Below are 19,258 nucleotides of genomic sequence, written 5' to 3' on the forward strand. Positions count from 1 at the left end.
GGAAAACATGGTGGCTCTATGAGGCAGCTTGAAGCCTTGTCCCAGAATGTTCTGTGGGAAGGTTTTTAATACCTGGCACAGTATAAGAACATAGGTATGTCTGAGTTTATAACAGAAAAGAGTCTTGAAGATGACAGTTGTGGGCACATCATTTATGCTGCTCTCAGACAGATGGAACACTGTTGTCWGGAGAGGCCAGGAATGTAAGGTGACTAAGTAGAGAGCTACTGAGGACAAAATGCATAAGAGAACCTTGCAGAGCAGGAAATAGGCTCTCTTGAGTGCTCAACAGGGAATTTTTGTACTTACGTAAAAGCATCCTTTGTCTATTCTGGATCTTGAGCTAAATGCACCACGTCATTTTCAGAGCAGCCATGTTGCTGCCATTGGCAGGAGTAAATCAGCCCTTTTCATCCTGCTTCTTGTTTTTCAGAGGTTGCCTAAGAACATCCCCAAAATACTACATCACCCAGTTCTGCCTAATCAGTTATAATCCCTTAGTTATAAATTATGAAGTTAGTTATAAATTATTGAAGTTAGTATTAACCATGCAAAACCTAATACTGTTATATTCTCTTTTTTTAGTTATATCCACGAATCAAACCTCGACAGCGAACCCTTGCTTGAATTCAGTTGTACGACAGTGCAGTACCATGCTGGTAACTGGAAACTTAGAACATACACTGGAGCCATCATTTTTGATCATTTCACACAGAGAAATAAAACTATGATAATTAGTTTTAATGGTGCTTTCTCTTGTTAAATGGACAGCATCCACGATTTCCAAGATCTGCAGTTTGTAAATGAGGATCGTTTCTGTGTGACCCAGCACTGATGAGGAGAGCGATACCTCCACTACTGACAGTGTTGCACCAACTCTCGTCTAAYGCAGTGTTTCGAGTCAGAGTTCCGTGGTAGGAGCTTTCTTGTGTTCCATGTTCAGAGGTGTCATTTGCAGGGTGCAGATGCGCTGTCCAGTTTGCTCCAACCCCCCCACAGCAACTGTCCCATGGCAGGATTTTGGGTATTTTTGTTCAATACCAGTGAATGTTGAGTTCTCATTACTGATCAGCTCTTTGGGTTCTAGGACACGAGATCTTCACCTGTTACATGCATAATTAAGTAGTTACCAAAGCTTGGTGAAGGCTAGGATTTTAGGTGGCACCATGCTAAACACTTAAATCCTAGTCTGGACAACCCCAACAAAAGCTTTACCTAGTCTAGCATCTTGCATTATTTGCATTTAGAATCAAGCTAGAGAACTAACAAAACCAACAGTATTTGTACACTTCTCGAAGTCCCTACACAATATTTCACTTGGTGTTTTATTTTCTTATTATTCAGCCTACAGCACCGGTGTTACCTCTACGAATGTAAAGGTTCCCCTACTAATTCCCCYGAGCTTGTCCAGCCTGGACACAACAGTTAGTACTGAAGTTGCAGCAGCCTAAGGGATTTGTATGTCTGCAGGGATGAAAGTGCAATAGTTGAAAAGGGTAAGAGTCTGGTAAGGGTTATATATACTGTGTCACCTGAAGTCTGCCTGAGTCAGTCTAGAAGAAAATATGAAGGACTGGATAGATGTAGAAAGGATCGTGTAGATGCCAAGTCGAGGAGAAGAAAGAAACAAGGTTTAGAGAAGGATTTAAGAAAGGCAATAGCTTATTTGAGGACAGTTTCTGTGGTTCTTGGCAGCCCACWCCTGCTGCCAAGGCAAGTTATGCAATAACCTGTTCCACTACATGGTAGTTTCAAGCAAAAAAAAACAACCCCACAAACAGGCACTTCACTGGAATTTTAATTGTACATGATTTTATATACCAAAAGTATATTTTGAATTTCCCATTATAAGTTTTAGCCATATTTCTTGTAATTTTTCTCCCATTTAACAGTATGCAATTTGATTAACTCTTCATGTACAAGTTCTGTGTATAATTTATATATCCATTTCTGCAGTGCTGTAACTTGCTTTTACCACAGGTCAGCATTAACTGTATATATTGTGGTGAAAAGTGAAAGGGTATTATTGTTGAAGAATTTGCTACATGAATGTGATGATTTCAAGAGCCTATGATACACTAATTCAGAGAACATGTAAATGTGCACAATAAAGTACTGCTAAGGCATGGCTGCATTCTCCACTCTCTTCATAGAGGTCTCAACAGCAGATGTGGCTGTGGTCAGTCTGCATGAAAAAAAAAATTTAACTTACCAGGTCCCACCTATCAACGCTGCCACCTTTGCTCCATTTTTTATCAGCTTCACTGAAGATGTGCCACTTTTGGAAACTGCTTACACCAGTATCCCACTATTCCAACTGTGAGAAATTAACTTAGAAATTAAATTTGGGTGCTCCTTAGAAAAAGTCAAAGTTTTAAGAGTCCARAGACCATGATGTCCATCACTAAAGAAGTTGTATATTAAAAAATATAATAACACCTCATTTTTTAAATAAGTGAATTAATTTATTCATATTTTTACATTAAATTGTATACAAGTTCAGAGAGCATTACAGTTAGATTAACAAAAGCTAGTTACCAAAAAAGAAAATACAAAACTAAAAATTATTCTGGAAGCTTATTACAGAAGTGAAAATTTCAAGGTCAAGTTCATGTAAGTCAAATTTGGTRCTATTTGGTGAAATATTTAAGATGTTTAAAATGAAATGTTTAAAAAAACCCACGTGATTTCTACAAAATCATATCTAAGGCAGATTTTTTTTGTACATTGATTTTAAACATTTGGATAAAGGGAAAAACCTGAGATCTATACCCAAAAGCTATTCTCTGCAGAAGAGATATACACATTTGTTTGCTTCCTGTAGCAAACAGTATATATAATGGTTACTATAAAAGTTGTGCTGTACATTAGCTGTAGTGCAGGTCACTTTCATATTAAGTGCCAATAAAGGCTTAACAAAATATACAAAAGTCTTAAAAGGTGAGGCTGTTTAAAGCATTAACTGTATACATATTGCACACTACCGTGAATACTCATGGTTCAAAAAAATACTCACATTGCATTTGCTAGTTCTTACATAATGAACCACACTGGAATGAGAGTCAAGAACAGCAAATATTTCCAGCTGTCAAATCAGCACAAAGTGAGAGGCAGATCTGTGGAGGCTGGTGTCTGTGTGCCCTCAGGAGGCCACATCTGCAGTTCTCACTGGTCCCGAGACTCATAGAGCAGTTTTGTTGCCTAACAGAAAGGCAAAATGTCAATATTAATTCAAAATTCACTTGCAGCCATCTTACCTGCTTCATATACATCTGAAAACCTCCTTTAAATCTAGGGCTTTAAATTCTCYTATTTTCTTCCATCTGAGGCATGTACTAACATTCAGGAAGTGCTGAATGCACTCACATGGCAATACRAAGTTGGAGCACACTGTGCTGAACAGACTTAAGTGTTGGGGGTAGGGRCAGCTGTGGAGCTCCAAAATAGCAGCAAAGAACCATAAACCTGCCCATGCAGGCACATTGTAAATCACAGTTCTGATCAGCAATTGATCAGGTGAATGATTAGAGTGGGTCTTTGTTTTTTTCCACTTAGTAAATATAAACGTTCAGTTTCATATAAACGTTCAGTTTAATTACCCCTACAGGGCCTAGCACCAAAAGACTGAAGTCTTCTCTTTCCAAATACAACAACTTCTCTGAACTGTCACGAAGTAGTAAAAAGAATTAGCTCAACTCAGGTTCAAAAGTGTATTTCATAATGCRCATTCTTCAGCCAGTAACAAACACCTGAGGAAGTTTGGAGTTAAATTCCTAGTTTTTTCCATCTAATAACATCCGTAAGATCTTGGGAAACCCTTYGGAATGCATAAATTCTTCAGGTCTCTGAGCATAAAGCTAAAGTCATGTTCATTACAAGCACACATAGTTTCTGTTTTCTAAGCAACAAGTCTTTAACAAAAATTAATAGAAATAGTCCTAAGGCTGAATGCTCTCTTTGGTGCTATTAAACACCCCACCCCACAAATTTTTTTCAGCCTTGTCTAAGTTTTGGCTGCTTTGCTTACCTTATGCATAGCTGCCAGCCAGCTTGCTGACAGCTTCTTGTTACAGCTGATGTCTTCACTGGCAGTAAACTTCATCTGCATCACCTCCTCCGACCCAGGTACCTTGTACTGCAGAATCATACCTATGGCACGAGTATTGCCTCCTGAAAAGAGAAATAACATTGGAACAGCAGCAGGTTTTGGCAGCCAAGTGACACAACTTCCGGCTCATGAGCATGTTTGCAGGAACGTGCTCATTGCTCAGTTGAGAGCAYGAGCAGCTGCTGGATCCAAGGAGCTTGTGACCATGGCTCAAAGTGYCAGGCAGTACTGAGGAACCTGCAGCCTCAGTATTGTTTAATTCTCTCTGCCAAGCACCAAGACAGAAYCTGCATCAGCCACCAGGTAAAGCCACACACACCTAGAACACCCTCATAACTATCACCATGTTAAGGCATTGATAGCACAGTTTCATACTGCTGTCTGTAGGCTTMGTGTGTGATGAGACTGATGGCAAAGCAGGATCCTGCTGGATACAGCAGGCAGCAGTCCCTCCAAACCTGCCAAAGGATGCTTACGTAAGGCTAGAGAACAGCTGGCAACATCACTTACTTCCTGAAGGAAATTGGTACAACAGACAATACTCTGACAACAGTGTTTGTACCTCTCTTACTCAGGCTGCAGACATGAAGATAAACCAAAGCAAAAATAGAGACATTAAAAAACAACTTTTAGAATGATAATGTTATTGTCRTTACTTCCTGCAGCATTGGAGCATAAACTAAGCCCCAAGACCAGCACCAGCATACACAGGACACTTTTTTCAAAGCTCTTTTAAAARGTGTCTGCATGAGAGGGCTCCTGGAGGCTGTTACTGCAATATCTGAGGAGCCCAAACAAATCACAATCTTAAGCYAAATTCAATCTGGTTAGTGCTGTTAGGTGCACCTAACTCGATCAAAAGCCCACAGCAGGGTTCATTAAAAAGCTATTTTCTACTCTCCTACGATACATGGAAATTCAACAATCACTTCCCTGCACCTCCAGTCAGAATAATGGATTAAGAGTCTACTAAACCTGTGATAAACCAGTGAAAATCAAAGACCTACAGCCTTGACCAGTTCACCAATGTCTGACAGCACTGAGTCAGGCAGAACACAGCTTGCATAAAGAAGAGGCTTTTCTTTTAAAGTTGTTTAGAAGAAAGCCTTTAATTAACTGTTTCAGTGCACTCTCTGGACAGCACACAGAGTGTGTATTCATTTCTGCTACACCCAATTCCACAACCTGCTGAAGCAGGCGATTTGTGACACTGTGTATCACTGCCAACACCATTCCTCATCTTCCCTTCTCCAAGCATGGACAACAGCACTTTGCTCTAAAGGTGGCCTTGAGTACCTCAGTTCTTTCAGAGTGTTACAAAACATTCACTCTTGGTTTAYTGAACATGGGAAGGAACAGATACATGTCAGACTTGAACGTAACTCAGGATGAACAACATTTATGGATCAAGCAAATAAACAGCACTGCAGAGAAGAAAAATGTGAGGGGGTCATGACATGCTTGGGTGAGTCATGCTCAAAGGCACTGGTGATACCTTCAGTAACAGGCTGGCTCTCCAGAAGGCTGGTGTAAGTGTGAATATCTTTTTCTACCATCAAGAAGGAAGGCAGGCAGAAAAGAGATAAAGCAGTCAGAAGAGCAGTGAACATGGAATTACAGGAGCATTAAGTGACTCAGCAATACATCTGGTTGATTTGAATACCAAGGTAAGTTTATTCAAGTTAACATGCTGTACTGACTGAATATTGCACAGATGGGCTGTGCAATTAGAAAAATCCAGCAGTGACAGAAGTGTTGATAAAGAACAAATATTGAAATTCCTGACCTTGTTTGTTCTCATTTCAGTCAAATCATATTCAGGTTSATCCTGAAATATTCTAAAATCTGGTAAGAGATGGGGCAGTAAGTAGCTGCACTCCAGTTTAGATTTTACCAGTTTCATGTGGCCACCCCTTCATCTTGAATGAAATTAAGAAAGCACAGTTTAATTATTTATTMCCACCCCCACTTCATTCTGTTACCCATGTTTGTACCAGTCAAGGCAAAATCCCAGCTGAATTCTGAAATGGAAGCAACCCAAGRCTAACATTTCTCTTCTATGAGCTTTTAAATCAGTAAACATTTGTATTTACCCAAGGGAAGAGATGATGACCACCCTTACTGATGTTTATCAAGAGGCTCTCCCACATTAAGGCTGTAAGGGCTGCCCACTCTTTAGGTGTTCCCCCAAATCCCAGAGTTTCACACACTCTGCTCTATTCTGAGTTGTAACTAATACAGTTACACTGAATACACTGTCTACGTCAAACAATAATTACAACTTCACTTTTTTTTCTTAATAGTTCATTTGTATTAAATAAAAAAATTACCTCCAGGAGTAAATCCCTCTGTAAGTATCTGAACAGTTGAAATCTGTGTAATTTCAATTTCATAGTGGCTGTCTCCATCCAAAACCAGGTATCTAGATAATAGAAGAAAACTTTTTTCAATTTATTTTTCTACAATATCAAGTCCAAATCAAAGGCAAAAATTAAAACAATCTCTGAGTGATGCTGTTTATGTGTTCTTTGGGGTGAGGAAGGAGAGCAATCAACCAGAAAATACTACTTTTCACTGAAGTCCCACCCTTCCGAGACATTCTAATCCACATTGCTAATAAATTCAAACAAACGTTCCAGTATTGTTGGATCTATTCTTCCAGTCTGATTACTCTCTCCAATATCCTCAAGGCATGTTGCTCTTCTTTTTTTTTAGGTTATTATGTAAAAATAAAACTGTGAATGCAACAATATTATAGTTTATGAGTGGAATTTCTACCAATCTTTCTCACCTCTGGTTGTTGGAAAGTCGACAAACCATGAGCTCAGATTTATCAGATGTTCCCAGAGTTACAAAGAATGTAGCACCTGGAAAAAAAATGTTTTAGTACTCTAATTACAGAATTCAAGAAGGARCATTGAAGTATCAGAAATAATGACTTTTACTTACTAATACACTGAATTGAGTGAAATAAGAGAATAACTGAAATGTTAACTGATTAACATCAGTAGAACACTCAGTGTAAAAACCTGATCTTTAATTATCATGTTCTGARTCACAGGACCTTTCACACATGCTATGCAATTTCTCCCACTTGTAGAGATGCAGATATCCAAGAGGAATCCTTTAAAAATGAGAAGAAATTTGGAGGGRGCAAAGACAGGCAATTAAAGACCCTCTGCGGTCACTGTAACACAAATTATTATTTCAGTATTAAAAAAAAGTCAGAACAATTTAATAGTGGAACATGACCTTCAGTTCTATGCTTAAGAAACAGTAAGACATCTCTTTTTCATTACTGAAAGCTGGCTCAGTCTTATTGTGAGGTCAATGAACTTCAGCCTTCATGCTGTATTTCCTCCCCCTCAAAACTGCTTTGACATGGGTAAAGTCACTGTTGCTACAYTAGAGAGGTGACTCAGAACCCCTTTACTTGCTCCATGCCTCATACTCCCTGTATTACCTAATCCCAGTGGTGCTGGTCTGGGAAATGAAGGCAGTAACACCCAGCCCTGCCAAATGGTCTGCAGTCTCTTCCCATAACCTGAACTATGCAGCCCCACAGAGTTGCACCTCGTGGCTCCACAGTTTACCCAGGCTCCCTGACCCCCAGCACGGACTCTTGTCCTGCTGCTGAAGTGAGACAGAGACAGCAGCACCAAGACTGGGCAGGGACATCACAGCACGAGGACATCACATCCACCATCACCATCTCTCTGACCACAAGCTGTGCCTCCACAGAGCAAGCCAGGAACAACTTCAGAACAKGAATGCAAACAAGACAAGCTTAAAAAAAAATTCTTCAGTTTAAAAGATGTGATTTAAAAACTCGTCTACACCCTGATGGCAAAGCAGAGTGAAGAATGATTTATGTGCTGCAGGGATGAACACACTCCTTTCTAAACCCAGGACCTCCCCAGGAACATCCACGCCCATCACATGTGAGGCTTAGCTTACCCATTATGTACACTGACATCATACTGAGAGATCATCAAAAAGCACTGAAGGATCACAGAATATTTTAAAAATGGAAGATTCTGATTTCTTAATGTAACTGGAACATGAACTACTGTATTGCATGTAGGTTTGGAAAACTGAGTACTCATGATGACCTGACATCAACCACAGCTGTAGGCYATGGACACGATCAAAGCTCTCAGATGAAGCTTGAAACAAGCACTGTATCTGGTTTGAAAATATTAAARTATTATCTAAAGCATTTTTCATCTTTATTTAATGTAACAGGAATATATCTAAAAGATGCATTATTTCACAGAAAATACCAACTGCACACACGTCTGTTCTTACAGGCACTAAAAATTTGCCTTTAATTAAATCACTCTTTATAGAGACAAAGAATTACAAACTGAGATGCATGAACATGACTAAGGATTGTGAACCTCTCTCTAAACAGACCATTAACACAGACTTATTAACTGAAAAAAGGAGACAAAAACGCAACTTTTTGGACAATAGACATTACTCCTGCTGTTGATTAGATTTGAATAAATATAAATGAGATGGAAACAGCACATCTGTGCATTCAGTGCTTACCATTCATGAGCACTTTGAGCTGTTTGTCGTAGAACTCTGTCTCTTTCTGTGAGACCAGGGCACACTCGGCACACTGGCGCACGGGGTCCACGAAGCACATGCGAGGCAGAGGCACTTTTTTACTGCAGCAYTTGTCACAGAAACACTTCCCACACCTTCGGCAATGATGCTAAGCAGGAAAAAACATTTTCTTTATTTATTTAAAAAGGAAACTGGTAAGGAATCATTCGGTAAGGTTATTACAACAGTTTCTCAGGTGTGAAATGTGCAAGTTGAGGGACAGGTAAAGGAAATTAACTGACACAGTGGCAGACAGGAATCTCTGAAGGCTGGACATAAAGAACTGAGTATACTATGAATAGCAGCACTCTAAGCCTTTGCTGGCACTCTGTAAAGATACTTCGGAARCAGAAGAGACAGGAAAGAGCTTCTCTGATGCCCAGTAAATCCTTCACTGTCAATAAAAACCCAAGAGAAGAATGGTTTTCAGGTTCCTTCCCACTTCTGGGAAGGATCTCCCACAAAGATCCTGGGGATATTCAACCGAAGTTTCTATTTTTCTTCAAATGAAGATACCATTTTTCTTTTTAAAAACTTATTCTCAAGTTTCTCTCAAGGAAAAAAATATAAAAATCTTCATCCTCAGAACCTAAAGCTATTCCTCTTACCAAAAGTATCAGGCAGCACAGTACAAATGCAATGAAGTTGCAAAACCTGAATGAGTATTGCAATGTGTTTCACAGCCCCAGTGAACCAGTGGCCTGTGCTCCAGATCACTGCTGGGGCGTGACAGTGCCAGATCTTCCTGATGCAATTTCTCATGACAGAACAAGAATTCCCAGGCAAGCAGGAACTGATTTGTGGCTCACAGCAAGCCTGAMAGTTTGATAAAGGAACTGATAACACTGCAGTTTTGGTCAGTGTTAGGCTTTCCYTCCAAATGTTCTGCAAAGTTCTCTGGAGTATCTATCTCCCATTGCTTCTCAAAGCTAACAGAAGTGAAACACAGCAGCTTCTCATCTGGTATAACACATGAGTGTGTCTGGTTTAAAATTTCTCCTTCCCTCTCCCTCCAAACATTTAAATTAAAAAACATGAACTKTGTCACTGCACTACAAGTCAGACTTCCATATCTTTCTTCAAGCCTGTCAATGTAATTATACAAAGGAATRATATTCCTTCCTAAAAATCACTGCTGGCCTTCTTTGAGAGGGTGCTTCGCAGAATTCTCCAGGTCACATTCTGCACACCAACATGCATTCCACCTCTTACCATTAATGAACATAATTTAATGTTAGTGTTTTCATTCAGTGAGCCTAATTGTGTAGTGTACACTTGCTATATAATTGGAAATTCTCCTCCAAACACAAGATAAATCCTGGCTTACTTTTCAAAATATGTCCATATTAGTATTTTACAACAATTACTGCTTAGTATTTAGTATTTCATTGTTTTCTTACCTTTCTAGTTATGAAGTCAAATTTTGTGTCACACTGCATACATCTTGGGCACTAGAAAACAGTACAARTTAAGATTAATCTACAAATTCTTTATACCTTTAATTCTACCACCATATACAATGAATGAACTTTCTATTATGCCCTATAAAGAAACACCTCCAACCAATTTCCATCCTTCTTCTTTTTACCATAGATGGCTTTCATTTAATATTGTTGTAGAAAAATAACATCATCCCCATTTGTAAGACAAAAAAAAAAAGCTGCCAAACTTCCCTTTTAATGAAYAGTGCATCCTGCCAGCAGGCAAAACTACAACTCACAAGTACTTAGCATGTTTGGTAATATTTGGCTATCCAGACAGCCCTATATTCMAGAGTCAACTGCTTTTATGTAAGTTGTCCTCACTGCCTTCTACTATGATCCTCTGCTGCCTATCTAAAACATTGTTTACACATTTTAATGCTCTCAATACTCACACATTTTTGAAACATGCTAAGAGATACTTGGTTTTCTTCCAAACCACCAGGACCTAATGTTTATTCCAGCTACAAAAAGTCAYTTCCTGAAATATCTCTTTCCTAAAACAAACTTACACCCACACTTCTTTCAAAAAAATGCCAGGAAAAAACTGAAGGAGTCTCTCTTGCAACTAAGTACAGTTTAAGGGGTGACAATTTTGATTGTGTAAACAACCAGAAGTCACTGTTGGACAATCAAAATCTTCATTACAAAAAGTCACCTACCAAAGGGCTGATACTCAGCCCTTAGATSGCTGGATTTTCAACAAAACTTTACATATTTTTATTCACACATCAAACCCCAGTGTCTGAGGCTTCTAATGCAATTTTTGCTATATTTACTTGCAAACATTAATGCAAAATTATGCTTGACATCCTAATCAGGAGAACATGGTTAGGTCCTGTAGTAAAATTTATAACTCTAGAAACTGCAACTCCTTAAATCAGACTATCTCAGACTGCAGCAGAAATGTCCCCTTAAACACACGCCCTAAGCAGAGCAGGTGCTCTTTGCTAAGCACACAGTAATCAACCTTTGCCTTTAATTAACATATTTCAAWACTTAACCCTTTTTCTCCTATACMTCCCCTCAGGTTACAACAGCTGCTATTCAGGGACTTTTGCTCCAGAAGATATTCAATCACTGTCACAAGTTCAACAACTGCAGCCAAGAAAATACTACAGCAGCTAAATTAAAAATTCTCCAGAAGCTTTTAATGTCCTTTTGAAGTGTGAGCTTGTTAATAATTGGCGATAGTTTATATGAAATGTTCTACTGTCTAAACAGACGTTTAACACATTAGAGGGTAATGGCAGTCACTGCAGTGGAACGGAAACACCTACTGAATTAAGCTTTATTACTTGCAGAATTTGTTACAACAAGCTGTTTCTAAATCCCACACAAGAGAACTTAGAAGTGTTCCTGAATTGTTTTAAATAACACTGAGCTAAGGCATCCAAAAACATCTTTTCASAGTGCCTGCAGAGAAGCTCATTTTTTTTTAACACTCACTGATAAATAACGTTCATTATGAAGCAATTTCAGCAGTTACCTGGGTTCTAATTCATTTTCTTAATGAAAATGTGGGAGTTTTTCATTGGGTTTTGGTGGTGGTGGGGTTTTTTTAGTTGGTCTAGGCTGGGTTTTTAAGGGCGGGGGGTCAGGGTTTGCAAAAAGCAGAAACCACAAGTCACAAGCTAGAGTGGGGGAAARAAAACAAACCCCAAACTCTTCTAAATACTGTGCTACATAGATTTCATACAGAGTTCTATGCTAAACATAATAGTATTTTTTAGGAAGGAACAAAATTATCCATCCTCTTATTTAACACAAACCATAGAAAAGTATTTCTGAATTCCAGACCCACAATGACAGCCCTGCCTGATACAAAGAGMAGTCCTAAATAAATTGTAAGTCAAGTTGCACATGGTAGTTGGCATTACAAAATGGGATTTTCCTAGGAAAACGTTCTGACACAAGCAGGCTCAAGACACTATTCCTTCGAAGTATTTTGGCTTTAAGTAACCAGAATCAAGTGAACCATTTGCATAATATCCACTTCTTCTTTGCCTGGGATATTTATTGAAAACATCTTGAAAGGTGAATTCTTCCTACTCATCCATACAGTGACATAAGTACAGTGTATAATTCAGTGACATAAGTACAGTGACATAATTCAAGTACTGAATTAAGCTTTATTGCTTGGAGGGGTTTTATCACTTCAACAGAGAAGGAAGCACAATGTCCAAGTTACCTCTCGTGTCTTCAAATGAAAAGATGTGAAGCAAGAAATTAAATAAGAATTCATGCCACAAGTACATTCATTTCATGTGCAGTCAACCACCAATGCCAGTACCAGATTACTTCATCYAGCAAGAGGAAAATGGAAGAACATCCAACAGCTGTTAGATCTTGGCATTAATTTAAAAATACCAACAGCAGGTTCACTGCAAACAGAATGGAACTTCTCAGGGGGCTGCTCAAGTGTGACAATGATTTCTAGAATCCCACTGATCCAGCTAGAGSTGGGAATCCCATCGATGGACAGGAATCTATAGTTACACTTCACATGCTTTATTTGCATAAATAGTAAGAGTGATTCAAGAAGTGATGGATGGGAACACCAGGCAGAGCTCCTTAACACAGGGAACCTTTGCAAACAAAAACRTTCAGGAAATCCCACCWGGAACACACCTGGCCACAGCAGCCAAGGCTAGAGGGGAAAGGGCAGGATGCAAACAGAGGGCAGAGAGCTCATGGTGCTCTCTGACACTGCAGCTGCCCAGGCCAGTTCACTGCCTGAGCCTGGATTTTYTGCCAGCAGTCCAAGGGCAGCTCTGCCACACAACCAGCAAGAGCCTGAGCCAAGGGAGGAGACAGCCAAGGAAAGCTCAGTTCCCTCCTGCAGCCACTGAGGAGCCCCAGRGAACCCCTTTTACCACATCTGTCAGCTCCTCTGCAGCACACACTGTTCCTCAGCCACAGAAACATCTGGCACACAGCTGGATGCCATGAGGTTTGGCCACCTCTGCAGGCAAACTGCCAAATTTTACTCAATTTCTATCTAAGATTTCCTTAACAGAAATGTCATCAATTAAGCTCTGCTGGCAATTAACAAAGAAATTCTGAGTCAGACAAGGCACATGCAGAGACCATTTTAAGTTCTGTCTCAAATTTAATGATGCTTAGCACCGATTTTCATAAATCCATCCCAACTCATTATCTGTGTTACAAATAAGACTCTCAAAAGCGAGGTTTGCAGTAGTCCTGCTACAGCCTTCCATTTCAAATTCCTCATAGTAACTGATATTTTTAAGACTGTATAATCTTGTGACATAAAAATTAAAAACTGAATTATATTTCAATGCYATATAAGCTTCACAAAACTACAAACTGCTATTATCCTTAGGTGGCCTTAATTTTAAAAAAAAAGCCAGTAGACTCTTCTTGCATAAGAAAAATAAAGCTACTGGATTTGTGAGCGTTACTTGAGGCACAGAAAAAGCCAATGGATTTGAAAAGCCAGATCAGCATTTGCTAATACCACTCAAGGTCTTGTCTTGGACACAGACATTTCATTTTTAATTATGTCTGACACAGTAACAAGAGCAAGCACTCTCAACTAATTCACTACCTAGGTTACAATGTCTCTTCAAGTTTAATTTCTTAACAAAAMCATGGAGTTTTTAAGCTTCCCTGTGTATCACATACCTGTTTTATTTAAGGAAAAGGCCTGTARCCTATTTGGCAATTAACCAAAGGGATGTCAGAATTCTTAAATACTWCCARAAAYCYATAAAATTACTAGCSACAAAATAAGAATTCATATTCTGAATCTTGTATTAACAAATGCATTTAAAGTACYTRTCYCTATCACACWTCYTCTCAATAGCAAATAYCATTGAGCACATTCAGTCACAATTTAATACCCTSCATCTACTGACCAGCAGACTATAGGGGAAAAGYTGAATTTTAAGGAGAATGAATACCTGCAATACAAATGTAATRSAAAATTGAAACCAACAACGGACATCAGACTGATGTATCTAAAATACGCACACTTAATTCTCTAAATATATCTGACTAGTTTAAACAAACCCTACGACAATCCCCAAACAATCTTCAGAGCAATTAAGATGGTTGTACATATCAGAATTGAGTTAGAGGTACTTTGTTTTCCTTAATAMAAYTAGTTTGCKGTAATCAAGGACTACTGACATAGTAAACTGCACTTCAGAAGGTGAGGGAAAAAACTAATTTAAACTGAACTGTTGCACAAACGATATGCCCTGATGAAGATGATGTCAGGATCAGGTTTCCAGGTGAGTGGACAGGATGCAGCAGAAGCAGCACAAAGGGAAACCACTCGCCCAAGAAGTGCTGGGACTTTGCTGGGAGCTCGCAGATAAACACAGAGCCCACAAGCGACACACCCAGACCCCGCAGCAGCTCGGCCTCAAACACTCCAAGGGCTCCTCGGAAAATTCACCTTACCCACACCTGGTGTGAGACACAAAACAGCTGCTGCTCATGGCTGSGAGGGGTTTTTATGTATAAAGAGAGTAACTCAAGAAAACTCCCACAAGATACTGCTTGTTAGAATGAACTGAATACTCACTTTCCAAAAAACCGGGTTGTTTTGGACAAACCCAGCAAATTACTGACTACTCCCACCCTTTACAGCAGTACAGGTCGGTCTGAGCCAACTGAGCAGAAGCTGTGCTGGCAGAGCAAGCCTCGAAAATTATTATTACTTTCACACAGAACTTGCTGTCTCAAGAGATACCAGGTAGAAAAAAAACCTTTCTTCCTCATTCCTAACCAAGGGAGAACTCGGTGTTCCCATACAAAACAGMCCAGCCACGTCCGAATCTGCCAAAGAACGGCTTTGTTGGATGACTCCCGGCTTAAATTCACTTTGGCTCATCTAAAATAAATCTTCATTCCGGTCACATTTAAATGCACTGGCGTGTGTCCACACCACAGAACGCTGGCAATAAATAAATAAACAAACAATGGATTCTATGTTGTATGAGCATCTGGCCGCAGGGACTGGCAACAAGTAACTCTCATTTCATGAAATTAAAAATATCACGATGCGTTGTTACTTGGTAATTATTTAAAAGCAAAGTTGACTGAAACAGACTGAGTTGTTCAATGATTGTTTAACAATACGAACACTCACACCAAGAGCCAGAAGGACTATTCTAACACAGCTTTATTACCTTAATAATTTATACAATTAGTTTTCAACCTACACGGCCTTCAGCAACATTTTTAAAAGCATTTAAAGCCAGGCTGCACGGCTCGCTACACTTCTAAATCAGCAAATCACACAAATTTCCACGACTAAGCCGCACACTTCTGAAGAACGAGTGACAGCCCTTTCTTTGCGTCCTTTAATCCATTAATCTACGGGAAATAAAAAAGCGAAGAGAATGGGGAAAAGGAAAGGGGAAAGGAAAGCGGAAAGGGGGAAAGGGAGGCGYKSCGCTCCCCGCCCCGGCGGTACCTCYTTGTCGGGCACCCAGGGCGGCTCGTCCAGGCCGAAGGGGCTGCGAGCGGCGCGGTGCTCGGGCACCATGCGCAGCCCGCTCGGGGAGCGCACCAGCTTCTTCGCGTCGCCGCCCGACATCTTCCCCCGCGCGCCGCCGCCGCCACGGGACGGGCGCGGCGCCGACCAATGGCAGCCCCACCCTGCGGGACGGGCACGGCAAACAACCAATGGGAAGCAGCAATTCCTCAGCCCCGCCCACCCGCTCAGGGCTTCCCAGCCAATCCCGTGTCCCCAGCCGTGTTATTCCCGCCCTCCTCCCTGCCSGCAACCCGGAAGCGAAGGGTGCGGGCGCCACAGCCGCGCCCCCGAGTTCCGCGTTCAAGGAAGCGCACGACCGACCCATGAGCGGGCGCCTCGGGCCCCGCGGCATCGAGAGGCGGCTCCGCCGGGGACCTGCAGCCGCAGCGCCTGCGGGAGGCTCTGACCCGSCTCAGCCTCAGCCCCGCCGCTCCCCCTCGGCCCCACGGGAGGGAGAGAGCGGCGCTCCGCCCGCGCGCCGAGCACCGCCCCACCATTGGCTGTCCCGCCGAGGCGGTCGCTCGGGGGAGTTCTGATTGGCCCGCGGCGGGCGAGCTGTTCGCTGATTGGCTGCGGCGGCGGCGGGGGATTCGTGAGGGGCTGAGGGCGCGGTGGCGGYGCCGAGCTCGGCCTTCCGTGTGTGCGCCSCTSTCGCTCCGGCCGTGCCGGGACCKTGGGACACCTGCGACTGCTCCGTGAGCCGCTCCTGCTGTTTCGCTCTCCCCTGTGCCTCATCAGTCGAGCGATTTCCTGTGAGCGGAGGGTGCGCAATGTTTTGGAGCCCTTCAGTCAAGGGTCGTCGCAATTATGATTGATTCTGGTAAATCTCGGCTTCTAAACCTTCTAAAATGTTGCTTTAAATGGGTGTTGTTTAAAAGTAACTGTTGCCTCTCTTAATCTGTGATCAGCATCCATGACAACTTTTCCTCCCCATGTTGAAAAAGGGGTTGTTTATAAAGTCATATATTCTCATAACTTCTGGCTGTCTGCTGCAATCTTTCATAAAGAGTGTYAGAATAATGCTAAAATCTTTATAGTACTTATCTAGGCAGCCACAGTGCTAAATTATTGTGTTTTGGGCCAAAGTATTAAAAGAGCTGTTTAATATCAYCACAAGAAACAAACAGATTTTAATGATTTAATATTAAATTTGTTTTCAGCAAACAAATGTGTATTTGTCTGTCCAATGCATGAGTAATCCTGGGTCATCCCAAAGTGCTTGTGTATGAGGTTTTTTTTGATATTTGAAAATGAAAATCTGACTTGAAATGACTGTCCAGTTTATTTAAGCTTGAGTCCAGAGCACAAGCACTATGTGGAATTACAGGTCATTGAAATTACTAGTAGTTCTTAACTGCAGGATTATTAGCTGGCCTCTTTAATAGGATATATATAAACAGCCATCAGAGAAAACTTCTGCCAAAGGGTTGAATTACAGAATAGTCAGGGTTGGAAGAGACCTCTGGAGATCATCCAGTCCAAAGATCATCCAGATTTGGATTAGGTTTGGAATATCCCCAAAGAGGGAGGCTCCATGGGCAGCCTGTTCCAGTGCTCTGCCACCCTCAATGTAAGTTCTTCCTCGTGTTGACATGAAACTTCTTGTGTTTTATTTTATTGCCATTACTCCTCGTCCTGTCTCTGGGCACCACTGAAAAGAGTCTGGCATCCTCTGACACCCACCTTTGAGATACTGATATGCATTGATGAGATCCCCTCTGAGTCYTCTCTGGACTAAACAGGCCCAGCTCCCACAGTCTCATACAATGATGTTCCAGAGATACTCCAAACTTTCGTCACCTTTGTGGCCTCACCTGGACCCTCTCCAGTGGTTCCTTGTGCGTCTGGTACTGGGGAGCCCAGAACTGAACACAACACTCCAAGTGTTTCCTTACTAAGGCTGAGTAGAGGATCACCKTCCTCAGCCTGCTGGCCAACTCATCCCCTAATAAAATAATATCTATATATCAAATAATAATGATGTCCATGATTCTCATAACAATAATCCCAGAAGAATTGTTACTGCGCTAAGATAACTATGTTGTTAAAAATATTTTTTTATTTTTTATTTGGAAACTTTTGACACTGATTTATACCTATTTTTTTTCTTGCATTTGTCTGTGATAAAAGCCACTTTAATCACATATAATTACGGGATGTGCTGCTCATTGCTGTGCTGTGTCAGGAGATGGATTGGGACCAGTTTGACTTGAACCCTAAAACAATTGCTGCTCTAAAAAAAGGTAATTTAATTTTCCAGTGTYTCACTAACAGATCTGTCACCATAGTGACATCCCTGACATAATTGTGTTTGTGGGTATGAGCCTGCAGAGCGACAMTTAAAACTGTAATTAAGTATTTCATAAAGAAGATTTTGGAGTAATCAGAAGTGYTGGGTTTTGCCCATGCTTCAATAATCATTTTCCAAACAATTTTACAGCCTGTRTTGGTATGTTCAAAGTGAGTGTTACCTGCCCACCTTATAAGAATGCAGCGTATATAAACCTCAAGTAACTGAGAAGTAGAAATTGGGAAAACTTCTGGGTAGGACTGTGATCCAGCCCAAAGTATTTATAAAAATTCCTCTAATTTCAGCTGACATAAAATCAGTAAAAGAGATTTTAAACCTCTCTGGAGCAGACCTGCAGAGACTGATGAAGCTCTCCAGTGCAGACATCCAGTGCCTGCTGAAAACAATCTCTCGCACACTGAGGAGGGACAGCATGCTCACAGGTAATGCAGTCAGTGCATGAAAAGTCTTCTATCTAAATCCCAAAGTAACTGTCACTGGGAGAAAATATGGTTCTGGCTCCTCAAYGACACAGTAATGTGGGTTTAAAATGAAAATGCAAGTGTTTTTATTATGCTGTAGTGAATTACTTATCTATACTAAGAACGGCTTCCCTACACCTGGGTAAATGAGGTGGATGGGTCATTTTTCAGGATCAAGCCTGCTTGAAAAAGGACAAAATGATCCTCCAGTCGGAGAAACATAATTACAGGAACATAATATTTCCTTTTTCTTTCACACTTTCTTCCTCTCTCTCACTGTTTCCCTTTTGGACTAAGACTAATTGAAAAATTTATATATTAAAAGTTTTGTAAACTGATTTGTCATAAACACCTCATTCCAAACCAAACAGGGCCTAAAAGCTCTTCCTTTACAAATCCTTAATGACAGCTCTGTACTTAAAAGCTATTTTCTTGTGATTGCAAGAAAAAAAGCATGTGTCTTCAGGCTTTGACCTGATGCCTGCTGTGCTGTTTTATACTCTGCTATTGCTTTCCAYTTCCCTAATTACTGTGCTTGAATCTTGCTGTCAAAGTTTCCCCAGAGGGTAGCTTTCCACAGGAACACACTAGAGGGCAGAGAAATGAAAAAAGAACTTTGAGAGGAGGAAAGAACTCTGTAAATTATCAATATTTGAACAGAYATTCAGCAGTAGATCTTGTGGGGAGAGGGAGGTGAGGAAGATCAGGCTGAATTAGGGAAATTTTCCAAATTTTCCATCAACAAAGAAAGCATCCCTTGTAGATATGAAC

At 40.8% G+C, this 19,258-nt stretch overlaps 3 protein-coding genes across 11 annotated transcripts in view; 2 read left to right on the plus strand and 1 right to left on the minus strand.

The window, feature by feature from the left end:
* Positions 1 to 2,126, plus strand: part of PPP1R13B (protein phosphatase 1 regulatory subunit 13B) — a 79,074-nt gene extending 76,948 nt beyond the window's left edge. For all 8 annotated transcript variants that reach the window (XM_057365703.1, XM_057365701.1, XM_057365702.1 and 5 more), the window contains one exon: positions 586 to 2,126. In XM_057365703.1, coding sequence (XP_057221686.1) covers positions 586 to 627 — 42 coding nt within the window. In that variant the 3' untranslated portion in view covers positions 628 to 2,126. The remainder of the gene's footprint in view (positions 1 to 585) is intronic.
* Positions 930 to 15,902, minus strand: ZFYVE21 (zinc finger FYVE-type containing 21). 2 transcript variants are annotated; one of them, XM_057365710.1, is made up of 8 exons: positions 15,653 to 15,902; positions 10,123 to 10,173; positions 8,663 to 8,831; positions 6,900 to 6,975; positions 6,439 to 6,530; positions 5,604 to 5,657; positions 4,028 to 4,170; positions 930 to 3,201 (listed from the first exon to the last, which is right to left on the minus strand). In XM_057365710.1, the coding sequence occupies exons 1-8, from the start codon at positions 15,773 to 15,775 to the stop codon at positions 3,166 to 3,168; spliced, it is 744 nt and encodes a 247-aa protein (XP_057221693.1). In that variant the 5' UTR covers positions 15,776 to 15,902; the 3' UTR covers positions 930 to 3,165. The 2 variants fall into 2 exon arrangements, with proteins under 2 accessions (XP_057221693.1, XP_057221694.1); XM_057365711.1 differs by lacking the exon at positions 5,604 to 5,657 and having other exon boundaries at positions 15,653 to 15,888.
* Positions 15,903 to 16,369: 467 nt separating this feature from the next.
* XRCC3 (X-ray repair cross complementing 3) overlaps positions 16,370 to 19,258 on the plus strand; it is a 10,655-nt gene continuing 7,766 nt past the window's right edge. The window contains exons 1-3 of the mRNA XM_057365713.1: positions 16,370 to 16,535; positions 17,846 to 17,958; positions 18,311 to 18,448. Coding sequence (XP_057221696.1) covers positions 17,904 to 17,958; positions 18,311 to 18,448 — 193 coding nt within the window. The 5' untranslated portion in view covers positions 16,370 to 16,535; positions 17,846 to 17,903. The remainder of the gene's footprint in view (positions 16,536 to 17,845; positions 17,959 to 18,310; positions 18,449 to 19,258) is intronic.

This window comes from Malurus melanocephalus, unplaced genomic scaffold (assembly GCF_030028575.1).
Source record: "Malurus melanocephalus ecotype Western Australia unplaced genomic scaffold, MMel_1.1 scaffold_57, whole genome shotgun sequence".
Taxonomy (NCBI): domain Eukaryota; kingdom Metazoa; phylum Chordata; class Aves; order Passeriformes; family Maluridae; genus Malurus; species Malurus melanocephalus.